We start from the raw sequence: 18,778 nt of genomic DNA on the forward strand, positions 1-18,778 counted from the left end.
GTGCACCGAATTGGCCTGTGGGCTGTAGTTTGTGGACCCCTGCTATCGGGTCTTGTAGGACATGGTAAGGAGTTTGGATTTTAAAATCCAATTGGCAATCTTGTAGGATTTGAAAGCAAGAAAGTGACATGATCTGTCCTGTTGCGTGGACAACGGCTCCTCAGTGAGCGAGAGCCAGCCAGCTCTTCGTAGGTCCTTTCGCATAGTCTGTGACAGTCACCTTTGGCTCCTTGTCATTTACCACACACACTTTGCATTTCCCCATCTCCGAACCTTTGCTCACACTGTTGCCTCTGCCTGGAATTCTCCTTCACTCCCAGGAGATGACACAGCTCAAACGCCTCCTCCTTTTGCCCTCTTCTTTTCTATCAGCACCACTCTTCCGTCTGCTTAACATGGGGTACCTCTGTTACAGCACTTATTTCAGTCAGCCTTGTAATAATGATATTGTTATAAGAGCTACCATTTAGAGAATGTTAGTGATGTATGGGACACTGTTTTAAAATCTTTAGACACATTTTCTTGTTTAATCCTTGCAGCGACTCTGTGTGGGCTCTGTCATCCCCATTTTCCAGGTGATCGAACTGCGGTTCATAGGGCCGCATAACTTGACTGAGTTCAAACAGCTAGAAAGGAGATGAGGTCAGATTGGAACCCAGCTCTCCTGGATTGCAAAGCCCTTAGGGATTACACTCTAGTTGTGTCTGTCTCCCCCACTAGTCTGTGAGCTCCTTGAGGGCAGGGCCGTGTCTAATTCATGTCTATGCCCTGTGCTTAGCACAGTGCCTGGCAGATAATAACTGCTCTGAGAAATGTTTATTACCTTGACTTGGCCTCCAGTACTGTTCCATCTGAGAATTACAAATGTGCTGTCTTCAAGACCACTAGATGTCACTTGAGATACACAAATGTGATTAGAGTTTAATCTGGCTAAGAAGATATTAAACAGCTTCTGGCCATCTTAACAAGGAAGAAATGAGCGTTTCTTTGAATTCTGAATCTGGTCATGGCCATCTGTTTTCAAATCTTTGGCCCTGATTCACTTGCCTTCCACATAAGGTCATGCATCATTTTCCTCCCTTCAGTGTTACTGGGCTGCTCCTGCTACAGCTTCTCACATTGCTATTTTTTCTGTGTTGTCTGTAGTAGTGACCTTAATCGATAAACATTTGAGCACCTATTGTGTGTCAGGTACTGTGCTAGACTCTGGGGATACGGAGATGAATTGGGACATGGCCTTTACCCTCAAGGAGCTCACAGTCTTTCTGGGGAGACTGATAGGTAAATAACTATACTGTGCTAAGTATTATAATAAAGGAATCTAGAAAGTGCTGTAAAAGCACAGAGGAAAAATGATCCCGCCTGAAGGGGCCATAGAATGGTTCCTTTGGAACTTGAAAAAGGAGGAGAAAAATAAAAATAAGGGGCAGTACATTTCCGATAGAGGGAACACCATGAGCAGAGGCGTGGAGGCTCAGGAGAGGACAGGATTTGGGGAGAGGAGCAGTCGGGTCTGGCTAACAGCGGGTATGTGGGCGAGGATGAGGGGAAAGCTAGGCTGGAGTGGCGGGGGAGGCTAGTTTGTAGAGTCTTGCATGCCACACAAAGGACTTTAGACTTGACCCTCTGGGTTGCAAGCTGCTCTCAGAGTCTTTTGTCCAGGGAACAAGCCAGTGAGTTAGTTCTCTGCTTTAGATGGCTAACTCTAGGGGAGAGCCTGGCAGCTGGGCAACCTTACAGCCAGTTGCTCCAGACCCCACGAGTCGGAATGAGGCCCGAGCTTGAGCAGTTGGAAAGGAGAGAAGACCTGAGAAACGGTTTAGAGGAAGAATGAGCAGAGTTGGTGAGTGCTCATGCTGAGGGGGTAGAGGAGTCAAAGAGAGCTTCTTCATAATGAAGCTGTTCCCTGGGATACGGAAAGCAGATAAAAAAGAATTCTGAAGAACCAAGGCTGATGTCTATCCATTAGCCTATGGGAAAGCCCCTGTAATTGGACCCTCTCTGCAGTCATCATAAGAGGATGTTGCCGTGAGAGCCGAGAGGTCCGAAAACATGCAGCTCCCTCCTGGAACTGCATTGGGCCAGCCTTGTTTTTGGAACTACCTTGTAGTTCTTATTCAGCCACTGGGGCAATGCTGCTTTCCCTGACTCCTGCTTATAGTGGACTTAGAGAAGAAAAAGTTCTTTTTCTGAAACTGGTAAGTGGGATTGGATTGCAGGAAGAGAATATTAGTAGACCCTGCTTGCCTTAGGGTCCAAGCTGCTGCTAAGGAGAGTGGCGGGAGCCAAAAGTCTACATCACCAGCCATCGAGAAGCACGAAAATATTAACCATTGCATAGCTTCTGCGTTGAGAAAAGTAGTTGCCTGACAGTGCCCATATGTGAATAGACAATTTTTCTTTTGACTTCAAGATCTCATTTTCCTTTTGTGTTTCTCCTTTAGGGTTGGTGTTGATTCAGACCAAGAACATTTGGTAAATATGCATTTGTGTTGTCTCTGGCATTTCTGTCAAATGTGCAGTCGCTTGGAAAGAAAACAAATCTACTGTAGACTTCATGTCACTATTATTTAGATCCTGTCCTATTTGCATCAGCTTTTAACTGACATCATTCCTGGCTTTTCTCACTGCTCGATAGAGACAAAACTGAAATTTAGGCAGCATGTGGTTATCAAGGGTGACAGCTCTCCTATCTTTGGGCCAGCCTGGGCTTTGGCCACAGACGAGAGCAGTCCCTTAAGTGCTCCTGGGTTTTCAAGTGACTGCTCTGGCACAGGGAGCCTTTTTCCACTTTGGTTTGCGCATGAAGGCTTGTCTCTGATGTAAGCCCCACTCCAGCTGCTCTTCCTGTGTAACTTTCAAATTGGATGACCAGCAGCTGCCCTTGAACACTGCCCAGAAGCGTTGGACTCTTCAGCCAGTCTTCCCTGCCTGTTCAGGAGAATGCGCCTTACCCCGTGCCTCAGCCTTGCCTGTGTTTCCTTGCTTACTTCCATGTGTCACTTTCTCAGTTGTTCCTCTGAACCTGAACCTGGTAGACTGAGTGCAGTGTAACTCAGTGCCTTCCCTAGACTGACCACCCTTTTCTGGTATTTTCCCGCCACTTGTTAATGCTTTCTGAGCACCACTGACTATGTGCCTCTGCCCTAGACATGAGATGGGGAATCACGGAAAGGAGGCTTTTGAAGATGGAAAGCATCTCTTTAAAAACACAGTTCTTTTTCTTGTCTGAAACAAGCCCTGGTTTATTTGTCTTCAGAGTGCAGTTTAAAAAAAATTTTTTATCAGGTTCATTTCCTGAATGCTAATTTTGCTAGCTCTTGAGTGCTGAGTGTGTACGTGACATAGTAAGTACTTGCCTCTTTTGTGGTCAGAACCTTAAAGTATAGTTTCATGGGCTTGAAATATTTGTACAACAAGGCTGGATAAATTCCCATGATGGCGAGCTGCTGGGGTAGTTTCCAAGGGGTAATAGCTCCTCAGTGCCTCCACCCCCACGGCCAAACAAGAAGAGTTACAACACAGGTCCCCGAACAAATGCTTGATCACCATCTGCATAAGTCTCCTCCTGCTATGTCCCCTCTGTCACCACAGAGGACAAATGGAAATGGAGTGACAGGGAGAGAGCCAGGTAGGTGAGTAGCAGCTGTGACATCCAGAAAAAAAATACCATTTTTACCTTGCCCTCAAAACCGTATGGATGCCTTGGCTCAGTATATTGTTTACTCAGTATTTTGAGTGTCCACTGGGAAGCCCAGAGGAAGATTTTAGTAACCACGGAGCATGTGGGAGTTGGGTGTACAGGTGCTCATGTGGTGAGAGGATCGTGTGAGATTTACAGATTCGTCGCTCTTCAAAAAGCGGAGACATACAAACCAATGCCTCCTGATGTGAAAGGAAATATGGGTGATTCTCCGCTCTTGTAAGCCCATACAGTGTTCTCAAACATTTTTATATTGTCTATGTTTTGATACACATTGAGAGGAAGATTCATTTATTTCGAAGATCAGGAAGAACAGGAACCAAAACCCAGAATCTAAACTCCGTACTCTTCGAAAATCCCGGATACATAGAACATTCATGCTGGAAAGAGCCTTCGAGTAACATTGTATACATGAAAAAACTCCGCTGGAGAGAGGGAAAGGGAGTTGCCCAACTAGTTCATGTCAGAGCCGAGACGAACCAGGTGGCCTAACCGCGCCACTGCTGACCGACCGCATCCTATTACACATAAGGACCCCGTTTATGTTTTGGGGGAGCTGTTTTTGAAGAGGCCTGCTTGCTGTGTTACTTTTCCCTCCTACCCAGTCAGCCTTAACATGGAATTTCCCTACTTACTTAGATTTTGCTAGTGTTCTAAGAACATAGTAGCAACTTTGAAAATGCCAGTTAACTTTGGGACCCATGACAACTCCCAAAGATCAGGATGTTGATGGGATGTTTTCTACTTAAGGTGCAGTTCACGTGGGTGTAAGCCTTTCAGATTTAGGGGGTGGCTTATCCCACACTGATTTTTTTAAATGCCGGTATACTCATAAATCAGTAAGCAGCCTGAGTAATAGAAGTGTTCAGAAAAACACTTCAATTTCTTATTCCCAAGCCGCAGTGTACAAGCTATTAAATTTCTCATGTTACCCCTGTTGGAGAGTATCTCGTATGTGGTAGGCTATGTTCCTGATTCTACAAAGAAATGACTCTTAAATAAATGTGTTTTTATCTTTGTGTATGTATTGATTTATTATCTCCTTGCAGGGTATTCCTGAAAGTGAAAGAAGAACTACCAAAGCAGAGAGTGCCTGGCTTTTCCGGATATGGTATAACTTTGATCATAAGTATCCTTAACTGAGAAAAAAAATGGTAGTATGGACATGGACAACTAGAGTTTAATGGAACAACGGTTTTGACCACTCTCTTCCTGAACTGGCATGTAAAACCTGCCTTTGGTCTTCCCTTTCCCCTTCAGTGTAGTGGAGGTTACCAGAGGAAACCCACACAGATGAATCCTCTGAAAACCCATGGAACCAGTAAGGACTGGTTATTGCAGAAGCTTGCTGTGTGCAGGGACTCAGGATCCCTTATGATAGACTTGTTTTGATATATAGGTTTATTTTTAATATTTTAATAATTTTAATATTTATTGTTCTTTAGCTAACTGAGTGAATGCCGCAAAAGGGATTTGTTGGTGCTTGTCAGTGTGCTTGTTAGAGTAAAAGAGGAAAGACTGCCTTAGGGAAAAACATGAGAATGAGAAACTCAGTGATGCTAGGTACCGCAGTAGTCAGCGATGTCTTTTTTTCTCTGGCCTTTCCACAGACTGGGAGATTCTCCTCTCCATTCAGAATGCCAGTGCTTCATTGTTTACCAGATTTCTTTCTTGTCCTATCGTAACAGTCTTCTTCATAGCTATACTTTGGGTCGGGTTATATATAATAACCTGTTTAAATCATGCCTTTTAAAAAACATTTTATCACTCACTATTTATTAAAATTAATTTCTTATTTGAAAGTTGAACTAGGAAAAGGGACCATGGCGTTCTTTCTGGCTGAGACTTATCAGTAAGGGAATCAAAACCTGATTTATGTTCCATTGAAGCAAATTTGGGACAACCATGTAAAATGTTTTTCCCTTGCTTTTGACTTTCTGATCAAAACCTTCTATGTTTAAGAAAAATGCGCTTGACAATTATCATTTGAAGCTACTATTTACTATATTCTGTTTGCTAGATTTTTACATTCACTTTTTGCGAGGACTCAAAATTAATATATGGAAACATGAATGCTCACTTATCTATGGTATTAAGACTCCTATTAGAGGGAGAGAGATCCTGACTCCTTAAAATTGTTTAATGATTATGTCATTACTTTTGGCTCCATTATCAGCATTTTGGGTATAAGCCACTCCCGTATCTCTTGGGATTTTTTCAGCCCTCTGATTTAACAAAAATTGTTTAGTTTTTCCTTCATAAATGTTTTGTATATTTTCTGCATAATATACAAAAGAATTACATGATCCTAATGTAGAGAAGGAGTAGAAAAATATTTTTTTATATTCTTATAGAAGTGACCACCAAGAATTGTTTGACTCAGTACTACTAGACTAAGGCTTGGTAATTTTAATACCTAGTGCCCTAGTAGAATTAATCATTCATCATTCTAGATTTCAGTTCCTTTGTGCAGTCAGTTTGTTCATTTGTTACAATTGAGATATAACTTAAACACAGTAATGTATACAAATCTTAAGGGTACGGCTTAATGAATTTTGACTTACGTACACACCTGTGTGCCTGCCACCCATATAAAGATATGTAGAACATTTCAAGTACCCCAGAAGGCTCCCTGTGTTCCCTGCAGTCAGTAATGCCTTCCCTGAAGGCCTACCCTATCCCAGCCAAAAGGGCGGCCACTGTTCTGATTTCTTGCAACATGGATTAGTTTTACCTATTTTTGATCTTCATATAAATGGAATTATATATTATGTATGACTTTATGTTTTGCTTCTTTCAGTCAACATTGTGTAACTTATCTATATTGTTGCCTGTACCAGTAATTCATTCTTTATCATTGCTGTGTAGTGTTCCATAAATAGTATGAATATACTACAGGGTTTTGGTTTTTGGGGGTTTTCTTTTCTTTTCTTTTTTTTTTTTTTTTTTTTTGGTCAAGGATATCTCAGAAACTATTGTTGATAAACATTTAGGTTGTTTCCTGCTTTTGATGACTATAAATAAAGCTAAACGTTTGTACATCTTTTTTATTTTTTAATAATCTTTTAATTAATTTTTTTATTTATGGCTGCGTTGGGTCTTTGTTGCTGCACGCGGGCTTTCTGTAGTTGCGGCGAGCAGGGGCTGCTCTTTGTTGTGGTGCACGGGCTTCTCACTGCGGTGGCTTCTCTTGTTGCAGAACATGGGCTCTAGGCACACGGGCTCAGTAGTTGCAGCACGTGGGCTCAGTAGTTGTGGCTTGCGGGCTCTAGAGCATAGGCTCAGTAGTTGTGGCGCACGGGCTTAGTTGCTCCACGGCATGTGGGATCTTCCCCGACCAGGGCTTGAACCCGTGTCCCCTGCACTGGCAGGCAGATTCTTAACCACTGCGCCACCAGGGAATTCCCTGTTTGTACATCTTTTGATGAACATAGGCACTCATTTCTCTTGGGTATATACCTAGGAGTGGAATTTGGAGCAAGTGTATGTTTAGCTTTAATAGATATTGCCAACCCTTTTTCCAGAGTGGCTGTAACCAATTTACACTTCCACCAGCAAGTTAAGTTGTTCCACATCTCCTCCAAAACTTGGTATTTGTCAGCCTGTGAAATTTTAGCCATTTCAGTGGGTGTGTGGTGATATCTCATGTGGTTTAATTTGCATTCCTCTGATGACCAGTGAGGTTTCCTTTCGTATGTTTATTGGCCATTTGGATATCCTCTTTTATGAAGTGTGTCTGTTCGGTTCTTTTGCTCACTATTTAATTGAACTGTCTTATCTTTTTTTTATTTACTTGTAGTTCTTTCTACATTCCTGAATTGAGTTCTTTGTTAGTTATATGTATTGTGACTATCTTCTCCCAATCTATAGCTCATCTTTTCATTTTTGTAATCCTGTGTTTTGAGGAACAGAAATTCTTCATTTTAATGAAGTTTATTTCATTAATCTTTTCTTTTATGGTTAGTGCTTTTTGTGTCTTAAGAGATCTTTTATATCCCAAGGTCATGAAGATATTTTCCTATGTTTTCTTCTAAACATATGATTGTCTTAACTATCACATTTAAGTCTTTGATCCATTACAAATTAATTTTTGTGTATAGTGTGAGGTGTGGGTCAAGACCTATTTTTTCCCATGAGTATTCAGTTGACCCAGCACCGTTTATTGGAAATGCCATCCTTAACCCACCGTATTGCAGTGGAACTTTTGTTGTAAATCATTTGGCCATATAAGTCGGGGGGGCTCTTGTTTCCAGACCGTCTTTTCTGTTTGTCTATTTTTACATCAATACCACACTCTCTTAATTAGTGTACTTTTTAATAAGTCTTGCTATCCAATAGGAGAAATTCTACAGGTTTGTCATTCTTTAGTATTGCTTTAGCTATTTTAGGTCCATGGCATTTTCATCTAAATTTTAGAAACAACTTGTCATTTTCCATACACACATGCACACTCACACTCACACACACACACACAAAAACCTGCTGGCAAAGTATTGAATTTGTATTAAATCTGTGGATGAATTTGGAGAGAACTGACGTTTTAACAATATTGAGTCTTCCAATCCATGAACACAGTATATCCCTCCATTTATTTAGATCTTCTTTAACTTCTCTCATTAATGTTTTATAGTTTTTAGTGACAGGTCTTGCACATCTTTCATTATATTTATCTCTAAATATTTGGTATTTTTGGTGCTATTGTAAATGGTATGTATTTCATTTTATTTTATTTTCTACATTTTTGCCCTTAATATATAGGTATACAATTGGATTTTTTATATATTGACCTTGTGTCCAGAAATCTTGTTAAGTTCACTTACATTTCTAATAGTTTTTAGATTCTATTTTCTATGCATATAACCAAGTGAATAATAATGTTTTATTTTTTCTTGTCCAATACCTTGTATTTTTTTTATGTCTTATTATATTGGCTGGACATTCCCAGTACAATGTTAAATATAAGTGATGATAGTGGGCATTCTTGTCTTATTCCTGACCTAAGGGGGAAATTTTTCAGTATTTCACCATTGAGTATGATGTTAGCTGTCAGTTTTTGAGATATCCTTGATCAATGCAAGAAAATTCCTTTCTATTTCTAGTCTGCTAAGAGTTCTTATCATAAATAGGTATTGAATATTATTAGACGCTTTTTCTACATCAACTGAGATGATCGTGTATTTATTTTTTTCTCCTTTAGTGTGTTATCTTGCTGATTTTCATCAATTGTTTGAATGTTAAGCCAATCTTACATTGCTGGAACAAATCCCACTTGATTATGATATTATTCATTGTGTATGTCACTAGATTGAATTTGCTAATATTTTGTGTCTGATTTTTGTGTCTTTTTATGAGAGGTATTGGCTCGTGATTTTTTTTTTCTTGTAATGTCCTTGTCAAGTTTCTATAGGAAGATTGTGCTAGTTGTATAAAACGGGTAGGGAAGAATTCTTCTCTTTTTCTGTTTTTCTGGAGGAGTTTGTGTAAGATTGGTGTTATTTCCTAAGTGCCGGGAAGATTTTAACCAGTGAAGCCTTCTGGGCCTGGAACTTTTTGTATGAAAAGGTTTTTAGTTTCTTTAATAAATACAGGACTATTCAGATTTTCTTTTGTCAATATTTGGTAAGTTTTAGTTTTTAGGGAATTTGTTCTTATAGAGTTAAATACCAAGACTTATTAGCCTCAGTACTAGCCTGTTAAGTACCGCTAAACTACGATCTGGTACTTTCTGTACTTAATGCACTAGTAGAATTCATCATTCCAGATTTTCAGTGGTTTTGTGTGGCAAGATGTTTTGTGAACTATGCAAGTGTGTTTATATGAAGTACTTTAATCTTAGAGTTTATAAATATGTGAATTTATGTAAATTTCTTTGGCCTCCTCATTTTTAATTGAGAACAACCTTAAGTTGTAATTTTAGAAAGTAGCGAATATGTATGTGTCCTTCTCCCTTTTTCTGCTTTTTCTCATGATTCCCTCTTTTTTTCTTCTGAGTATCAAATATATTGTTGCATCTGTTTTTATTTTTATTTTTGGAGAATAGATGAATACTGAAATAAGAGTCTATGACAGAGGACCTCATGATGCATAATTTTTTAAAATGTTTTTAGAATTGAGTTTCCTTTGATACTAAAGTTTCAACTCATTGAAGAGGCCAGCTGAATCTACAATAAATAATTAAAACCATTTTTATTACTATATTCTACTACTGGAATATTTAATCTCTTTTTAGGCTCTTACCATTCTTTACTTTCTTCCGTGTCTCCTTCAGCACTAAATTGAGAGTGATTTTGTCTTCCTTTTGGCTTTAGTAAAATCAGAAAGGCAATATCATGTAGTGGAAAGGGCATAGGATTTGGAATCAAACCAATCTGGGTTCGAGTATTGGTCCTCCATTTACTTAATTGTGTGACTTTAGGCAGATCATTGACTTATATGAGCCTGAGTTTCCATATTTGTAAAACAGAGATAATAATAAAATCTCCCTCCCGTTGCATAATAGGGTCATGAAATGGGACAACATTTGCTATCTGAATTGGTAGGTACACTGTGACAGTGATTGTTATCAAACAGATTGTTCTTTTAAATTGGTAAAGAAAGGAATGAAGCTCTTCCTTAACTGGCACAGCTATCTGAAGCCTCTGCTGACGCACAGTGGGCCTCCTCTTACGACAACCCTCCCTGCCTGCTGTGGACCCGTTGCGAGATGCCTAACCAGCCCCCAGGCTTATGAGGTAAGTTGGTTTTATCCAGAACCTAAGTTCTTCATTAAGTTAAATTTAAAATTATCTGCGCTATGGATGGGTTACTGGTTTTTTGTTTTGTTTTGCTTTGCTTGCGTTTAAGGTATAAAATCCACAAGCAGGAATATAAACATATTTTGCTCAGCCAGAAAATGCACTGAAATCTATAAATATAATTCACAGCCTTTGAGCCGTCATTTGAAAAAAGATATAGAATAGCATCTCATCTTACTGTCAGTGATTTTAGTAAATAATTCTATTTCCATGCTGGTTTTCATTTATTTGCAGCATGTGGCCTGAGCTTAGTACTAACTGCGTATGTTGTAATCTATAAATCAGGGTCGTCACGGTCACGTGGAGAGGATTACTAAAACATTTTTTGATGCCCCTAAAGTGCAACAGATGCTCTTTTATTTCGGGTATTAGGGAAAGTTTATCTACCTGTGTTCCGTATCGCTGGGAGGCATGGATATATCTAGATATAATCTAGATTCCATATTTTTTCCTTAGCTGCCAACATAAGATTAGTGATTCAGCAGATATTGCCACAAAGAAAGAAATGACAAATGCTAACCAGTTTTTATTTTAAAATATGAACATTTAATTTTTCAAGTTCTTTTTTAAAAGCCTTTACTTCTAACCCAACCCTTCAAAAATAATCTGGTGCATCAAATAAAGTGCCCATGTTAACAAAACCCACCAATTTTGACTACTCTGATGCAACACCTTGAGTTGAGAGATGAGGCTGTGGTAAAGCAGTGTAGACGTGCACCCTCCAGTTCCCTATGACCGCCTCCATGGTGTTTTAGAGCAGATCCCACAGAGAATGGATGGGGAAGAGGGGTCTTAGCAGGGGTGGCACCTGGGTCAGGGAGGAGTACCCTGCAGCGTTGTGTTACGTTGAGTCAGTGCACAGTTCCGACAGACTACTGGTGGGGTGGGGGGAACACCCCGTGTCTTGTCCCTCCCTCCCACTTCGCCCAGGCTCCCGTATCAAGCACGGCCCCCATTCCCTCTTTACCCTGTTAGCCCACGTGGCTCTGTGCTGAGGGGTCAGCCAGCTTTGTCAGTTAAGTCAGTGAGGTCTGGCTCTGGGATTCCAAAGACCCACTCGCCATCACCAAAAGCCAGAAGAGTTCCACAATGCCTGTGTGTCCTGTGGATAGCAAAATACGGCATTGTTCTGTTCGTTTCCTTGGGCTGCCATAACAGAGTACCCCGAACTGAATGGCTTAACAACAGAAATTTACTGTTTCAAGTTCTGGAGGCTAGAAGTCTGAGGTCAAGGTGCCAGTAGGGTTGGGTCCTTCCGAGGGCTCTCTCCAGCTTCTGGTGGTTTGCTGGCCATCTTTGGCATTCTTTGGCTTGAAGATGCATCACACAGATCTCTGTCTTCATCTGCACCTGGCATTCTCCCTGTGTGCGCGTGTGTGTCTGTGTCTCCAAATTTCCCCTTTTTATAAGGACACCCACCAGTCATACTTGATCAGGGCCCACACCAAGGACCTCATCTTAATGTGATCACCTGCAAAGACTCTATTTCCAGATAAGGTCACATTCACAGGTACTGGGAGTTAGGATTTCACATCTCTTGGGGGGTGTGTGCGGGGGGTGGTGGATACCATGTAACCCGTAACAACCATAAAACTTAATGTTTTAATTTTATTTTTTGCTATGTTAACTACTTATTAAATTATAAAAGTAGCATGCTTGCAGCCAGATAGTCAAACAGTATGGAATGTACAAAGTGAAAAATAAAAGTCGCTCTCTTTCTCCCACCTCCATCCCCCAGAGGCAGTCTTTATTAAGGGTTTTGGATACTCCCTGATATAGTTTATCTACACAAACTTATATGTGTATATATATGTGTATATATAGCTTTCTTTGTTATTGTTTTACACAAATGGGATCATAATAAGAGTGTTGTCCTGCTACTTGCTTTTTTCACTTAATGATACAGCATGGATACGTTTCTAAGAGTCCATTTTTGCCAAGATTGATTTAGTTAGTCTCCTATGGCTAGACCTTTACATTGTTCCTCCTTTTGTGTTTTTGTTATTACAAACAGTGTTTACAGTGAATATCCTTGTGTATATAAATTTACCCAAGAATATAAAGTTTTAAAGAATAGATTTTAAAGGTTAAGTTGCTGGGTCAAAAGGCATATGCATTTTAAAATTTGGTAGATATTGCCCCAAACCTGAAACTTAATATAAAGGCATTAGAAGGTGCTGAAGAGCCCCTGCTGACGAGTGAAGGTGCCACAGAGCTTTGAGTATTGCTGAATTAAGCGATAGACACGCTTGTTAGACTTAACTGTTATAACTGGATTGGGCAGGAAGGGATTATGGCTGGTTGGTGGAATGGGTTTGTTTGGTTTTTAATTCACATGGCTTTGTCTTTGAGTATTTAGGCAAATTTCTAGCAACAGCAAATTTTTTTAAAGTTTAAAAATTTTTGTCCAATCGTGCCCTCAGTCTATTTGACCATCTTAGACAAATTTAAAGATTTTAAACACGCACAGGATAGGAGAGCTGAGTGTAGGATGTTTCTGTCAGCTCTACTTCCCTCAAGGAGTATTAGTCACAGACTTTTTTTTGCTAGATCAATATGAGTATTTAGAATGATTCTTACTCTACATTTTAAAAAATGACTTTCTGATTTTTAAAAGTAATATGTACTCATTATAATAAAAATTCAGATAGTACAAAAACATAAGAAAATAAAAACCACTAGCAATTCTGTCATGCAGAGCTAACTATCATCATTTTGTTGAATACCTTCTAGACTTTCCTGTGCACATGTACACTTTTTAATTTGCCACAATGGCACTATATATGCTAGACATTTTTTCCCTTTTCTGGATCTTTATTTATTTATATTCTTTTTGGCCCCAAAGTTTCCATTAGAACCAAAGCCCATTGAGCTGGGTGACAAGTGTGTAGTGAGGGTTCAATATTTCTAGGTATTGTTGATACGGCAGTAAAAGCTTCATTTATATAAATCTGTTCAACAATCAATTGAACTTACATTTAGCGAATACTTTCTCTGTGCCCCCAAACTGTTAGGTGATTGAAGTACAGCGTACAAGGGACTTAGGGTCTAGTGCGGGGGGTGTGTGTGGCACAGACCACCACCTGAGCAGTTACGCAAAGGGGTAAGTGCCACTCTAGGGAGAAGACTAAGTACAGGACGCTAGGGGAGCACACAGGAGGACACCTAAGCTAGCCTTGGATGATCAAGGAAGACTTCTGGGAGAAAGTGACTTTTCAGCCAAGACCTCAGTGATAAGTAGGCGCTAGTTACATGAAGGGGAGAGGGGACAGGACATAAGAGAAAGCACGAGAAATTTGGGGCAGCTGTCAGCACTTCAGTCTTCGGGCACGCAGTGGGGCGAGTGGGGTCAGAGAAACAGGTGGTGGTGGGAGATGAAGCTGAGGGGCCCAAGTCGCACAGTGTCTTTTAAGCCGAGGTGAGGACTTTCGACTTTATCCTGAGGGCAGGGAGCGGCCCCTAAAGTGTTTTAAATAGGGCATCCTTGAAAATTCTGCTATTGGAAATGTTTCTTGAATTTCATAACAATTCGCAAAACTTATTTTATTTGAATTTAGAACCAGGAACAGTTGAAAGATGATGACTCCGATCTTATTCTCAATGATGGTGATATTAGTTTGACGTATGGAGATTCTACTGTGAACACTGAATCAGCCTCGTCCGGTGCCCCTAGGAGATTTATGGGGAACAGTTCTGAAGATGCCCTGGATCGAGAACTTGCATTCGGGGACCACGAACTGGTCATTCGGGGAACACGCCTGGTTCTTCCTATGGATGACTCTGAACCCCCGTTAAATTTGTTAGATAATACAAGACACGGTCCAGCCTAAGCTTACTAATTACTCACTTAGTGATCTGTAAAATTTGCACATGTGATTGTGAAGAAATTCGTACTACCTAAAAAGTCCCAGTGCATGTCTCTGAATGTTTAAGCTGTATAAATGCTATTTATATGGCATCGAAAGACTATAAATACCCTGTACAAGGCAGATTGTGAACAAACTCTTATGTTTTATTGGCTGCACTATGTAGACCGGATCTGTTTTAGAAAGTTAATTTCAGTGATGTCGTGTGTCCAAGCTTTATGTCCCAGTTCAAGTATACAAGGTGACAGACTTACTCTTTCTTATATTTACCTGACACTTAACTGGAGTACCGAGTTCTCGTGATATGAATTAATTTTAAGGCAATGAATTTGTGGGAGGGGAGGGAGAGGAAGGAGGGAGTGCTAGCAGGAGAAGTTCCTTTGTCGGGAAACTTGTGTTGATTGCTGCTGCCTCTGTCGTGACCTGTTCCTTTCCTTTTTGTCCGGTGGCCTGTTGTGGTGCGAGAGGCCAGTGGCTTTGGATCTTGCCCCATTCAGATTGGGGAGTGAAGTGCGGGGGCCCTTTGCCCCCCTTGCCGTGAAAAGAACAGATTTGTTGGCTACAGTACACTGCTACTCGGAAAAGAAGGCTGCACATGACTTCCAAGACTTTGTTTCTTTTCTTCCACTCCAAGACCTGGGAAGGAGTCGCGCCATCCAGCCCACTTAGCCGAAGTACAGTTGTATATAGTTCAGAGCACTTGATTTCGATTTGGAGGGGCTGGGGCAGGCGGAGAGGGGGCAGAGGCCAGGAAGGGGAGTAAGGAGCATGGTGGTTTTGGAGAGCTCTCCCCCCAAATATGTAAATACTATATACCAGATAAGTTTAAATAAGAAATTCAATTGCTGCTTACTTTTTGAGTATGTACTTTATCTGTATAGCAAGCTTTGTGGTCAGAAGTTTTTATATCGATTTAAATCGCTGCTCATTAGCAGCCAAACAGGAGCAAAATGTAAAATTTTTGAACTTACTTGTGTCTAATTGTCATTCATTAGTCTGTAGTTGATATTAAAAGTTAATTTATGAATCCATGACCGTTCCACACTACACCACAGCCAGTCATGAGAGAAATACAGCGCTGCGGAGAGCTTGCTGTGAGGGCGGTTGCTCCTTTGTGTGCACCAGGTGTAGTTGTCTTCATGCTCATGTGACTTTTTAATATGAAATACCTAAGCTGCCATGTTTGTTTTGTTTTTTTACAGTTTTCAAGGAAGAGTACATAACATTGCCCGTTTCATATTCAGAGTATGAAAGTGGATTCTCTTTTGTAAGCTGCAGATACCTAATGGTGCACTGAATGCTTAGCAGGGGGATCCTTTCCGACATTGATTCTGACCCGTCAAAGTTTCAGAAGAAAACTAGAAACTTCTGTGGGTTTTTTCCCCCTCAGGTCTGAGTAGCATTGCCTTAAGTTGTACCCAATTCAAAAACGGATTTGTTTATGTGATGTTCAAATTGTCCAACACAAAATATCTTTGCAAACAAAATATGTACTTGTCTTCCCAAAGGTTTCCTCGCTGTGATGCAAACACTCCTTGCGATTTTGAGGGAATTCTACTGTTGGACCCTTGAGTGGCAGCTCTAACTGTTGGCATAGCCATTTGTTATGTAGTGGTAGCGACTTTCCTGCTATGCAGGAACCCCGTGAATTGTGCATTTTCTACGATGTGTGCCTCTTCATGCAGTCAGTAATTTCTTGTTAATGTGTGTTTGAGGGGCTTTGAACTTCAGCGTCATTTACCCACGAAGTCATTCACGTTGTAAAAGGTTATATAAGAAATTCACAACTACCTTTTTTATCCTGTCAAGTTACTGAGCTCACTTTATGAAAATGGCTGTAAATACTTAGCATGACAAATTCAGTCAGTAACTTGTCTGTTTCAGCATGCATAAGACTTTTTCTTAGGGAAACCGATAAAGCTTGAGTCAACTAAATCTGCCTTCGTACTTTATCAGAGGGGAACCAAGCCTGCTGCGCTTACATCAGCATCTGGAAGATTCTCCTCTCCTCTAATCTGCGTGCGCATCTCCAAGCAAAGAAGAAAAAAACAAACTCTGCTCATACATCTATTGGTTTGAGACACCTGAATGAACTTGGATGAGGTACAGTCTGAGTTCCCATCATGCACAAGTAGAACTGTTCTCGGACTTGTTTTTCTGTTCTTTGTGGACCCTCCTACACGTTTGAATGACTTGAACGTTGCATCTTTTCAAGTTATTTTTTAAGGTTCCTTGGCATTTTATCCTAGTTGTCTGTGTTTGGCAATGTGCTGTTAAAGTAATAGACTTTTAATCTTTTATGTATTTTTTGTTTTCCCTTGGAGTTCTTGGACAGATGTTATAGTGGTTTCTTTTAGGAAAATCTGTCATTAAAAAAATTATAGCCTTGCAAATAACCACTCACAGTGTTTGAGTCACAGTTTATTCTAGTGAGAAGTAAAGAGTGCTGACTTCATTTATTTTTCTACCTATATACCTACCGGGAAAGGGGGAAGACTGACGTTTTAAAAAGCAACAAACAGAAACCTAATGGAACGTAACTTACGGGGTGGCAAATTTTTGGTGCTTATGTGTGAGGCTGGATGTATTTGCTTATGGGACCATTTAAGAAATACGACTCAAAGCAGTCGAATTCTGTTATATTGATTTGTAGCCTGTTAGCTCAGTGGTGGATAATGTCATGAAAATGTTAGTTCCATTATATGGGGGGAGTAAATTCTCTATCCAGTTAGGTAGAAAGGCAGTTGCAAGTTGGGTTGAGAGCACGATCACACAAATAGTCCTTTTTCCAAGTTAAAGACAGGTCTTTCTCTTTGTACGTAAGAAGTTTTGTAGGTTGGGGTTTGCTGACAGCAACTTCGCCTAGTCCAGGATTGGCGCCAAGCACGCCATGATTGTCTTTGGGTGCCCCCCGCCCCAGCTTCCTTGCTCACTGTCCAGTGAGAGACCCGGCTGGTGGCCTCCACACCACAGGCTCGTTTCTTGAACAAACTCACGTTTTCTAATTCACAAATAAAACCCTGCGTTAGATTGGAGCAAGTCTATTGGTTTACCTGACTCAGTGCACAGGTGTAAGGAGATGAAAATGTAGATGTCTTGACTTAATCAGAAAGTCCTTGCTAGGAAGTACTGCACACAGATGATGCAGCATTGAGGTATGAGACTTGAAATAAACTGGGAATGATAAAAATAGTAGTTCTCATTTTTTTGAGCCCCCTTAGATCCAGGCAGTGTATATAGGAGGTGTTCTTTTCATCCACATTTTAATCTAATCTTAATCATGCTTTGTGTTATTCTCCTTTCACAGATGAGGGAACTCAGGTGGAGGGAAGTTGTCACACTGCTAGTAAGTGACAGATCCAGGATTCAAATCTAAAGTCTAGATTTGTTACCTGCTACTCTTCCAGCTCCAGTAGCACGCGATGGGCTAGTCCATCTTGAGTATAACTAGAAGGGTGATGAAAGGAGTTGCAGACGTCCATCCTGCTGCCCATCCACCACCTGCTTGTCATCAGGCCAGGGTAGGGCATGAAGTCTCAGCTCTGTCCTTCCGTTTGCTGCACTGTTGGCTGCCAGACACAAGTTCCCCTGGTTGGGAAGTTTCTCGAATTCTTAGTGAAGTGCCCTCCTGCATCTCTTTGAGCCCATGGGTGAGACAACCTGGCTAGTGCCATGCCTTCACACTCTGCCTTCCAACATTTTCACCAAGGGGCCCACCTTTTATGGCAGACCGCGAGGTCCTGAACAATGGCTCTGCACCCGCAGAGTTTGGTGTAGTAGAAAAAACCCAGGGTTTGGAGTTACACAGACCTGGGTTCAAATCTAGACTCTACTGCTGGCTTATTGTGTAACGTCGACCACTTACATGTTGCTGAGCCTTCAGCAATTTCTTAGTTGTAAAGTTAATTCATTCAGGAAATATTTGCACACTTGCTTTGTGCCCCACGCGATGGCTATAGCAGCAAATAACAGCAGTTCCTGCTCTCACAGAGCATATTCTACAGGGGATGCCAACAGCCATCTCACGGCATTGTTGGGGATCATTCAGGCAAGAAAGACTGAGTGCCTTCGGGTAGGGGAATATCTACCTCAAATAACCAGCAAATAACATCAAATACAATCATCACATGATGGAAAAATACAGGAGGCTCTGAGAGGGGACTGTAATTTGGTGATAGGGGGATAGGGAAGCTTTTCCTGATGACGGGATATTTAAGGTTAGACCACAGAGTAACCGGAGGGTCAAGCAGATGACAGGCGGCGGGGGTGGGGGGGGGGTGAGGACGAGGAACATTCCAGGCAGAGGGAACAGTGACAGCCTCCACCTGTAACTGATCTTCGACACAACATTCACTCAATCAAATAGTCATGGAGTGACAAACGTACCAGGTACTGCGCTATTTACATATAGAGAG

General features: G+C 40.9%; 1 protein-coding gene across 1 annotated transcript in view; it reads left to right on the forward strand.

Moving 5' to 3' along the window:
* Positions 1-16,762, forward strand: part of SLC9A6 (solute carrier family 9 member A6) — a 55,028-nt gene extending 38,266 nt beyond the window's left edge. The window contains exons 13-16 of the mRNA XM_068533170.1: positions 2,445-2,475; positions 4,753-4,832; positions 10,329-10,434; positions 14,055-16,762. Of these exons, the coding sequence (XP_068389271.1) occupies positions 2,445-2,475; positions 4,753-4,832; positions 10,329-10,434; positions 14,055-14,327 (490 nt within the window). The 3' untranslated portion in view covers positions 14,328-16,762. The remainder of the gene's footprint in view (positions 1-2,444; positions 2,476-4,752; positions 4,833-10,328; positions 10,435-14,054) is intronic.
* Positions 16,763-18,778: the final 2,016 nt, after the last annotated feature.

Source organism: Eschrichtius robustus, chromosome X, assembly GCF_028021215.1.
Source record: "Eschrichtius robustus isolate mEscRob2 chromosome X, mEscRob2.pri, whole genome shotgun sequence".
NCBI classification, from domain to species: Eukaryota; Metazoa; Chordata; class Mammalia; order Artiodactyla; family Eschrichtiidae; genus Eschrichtius; species Eschrichtius robustus.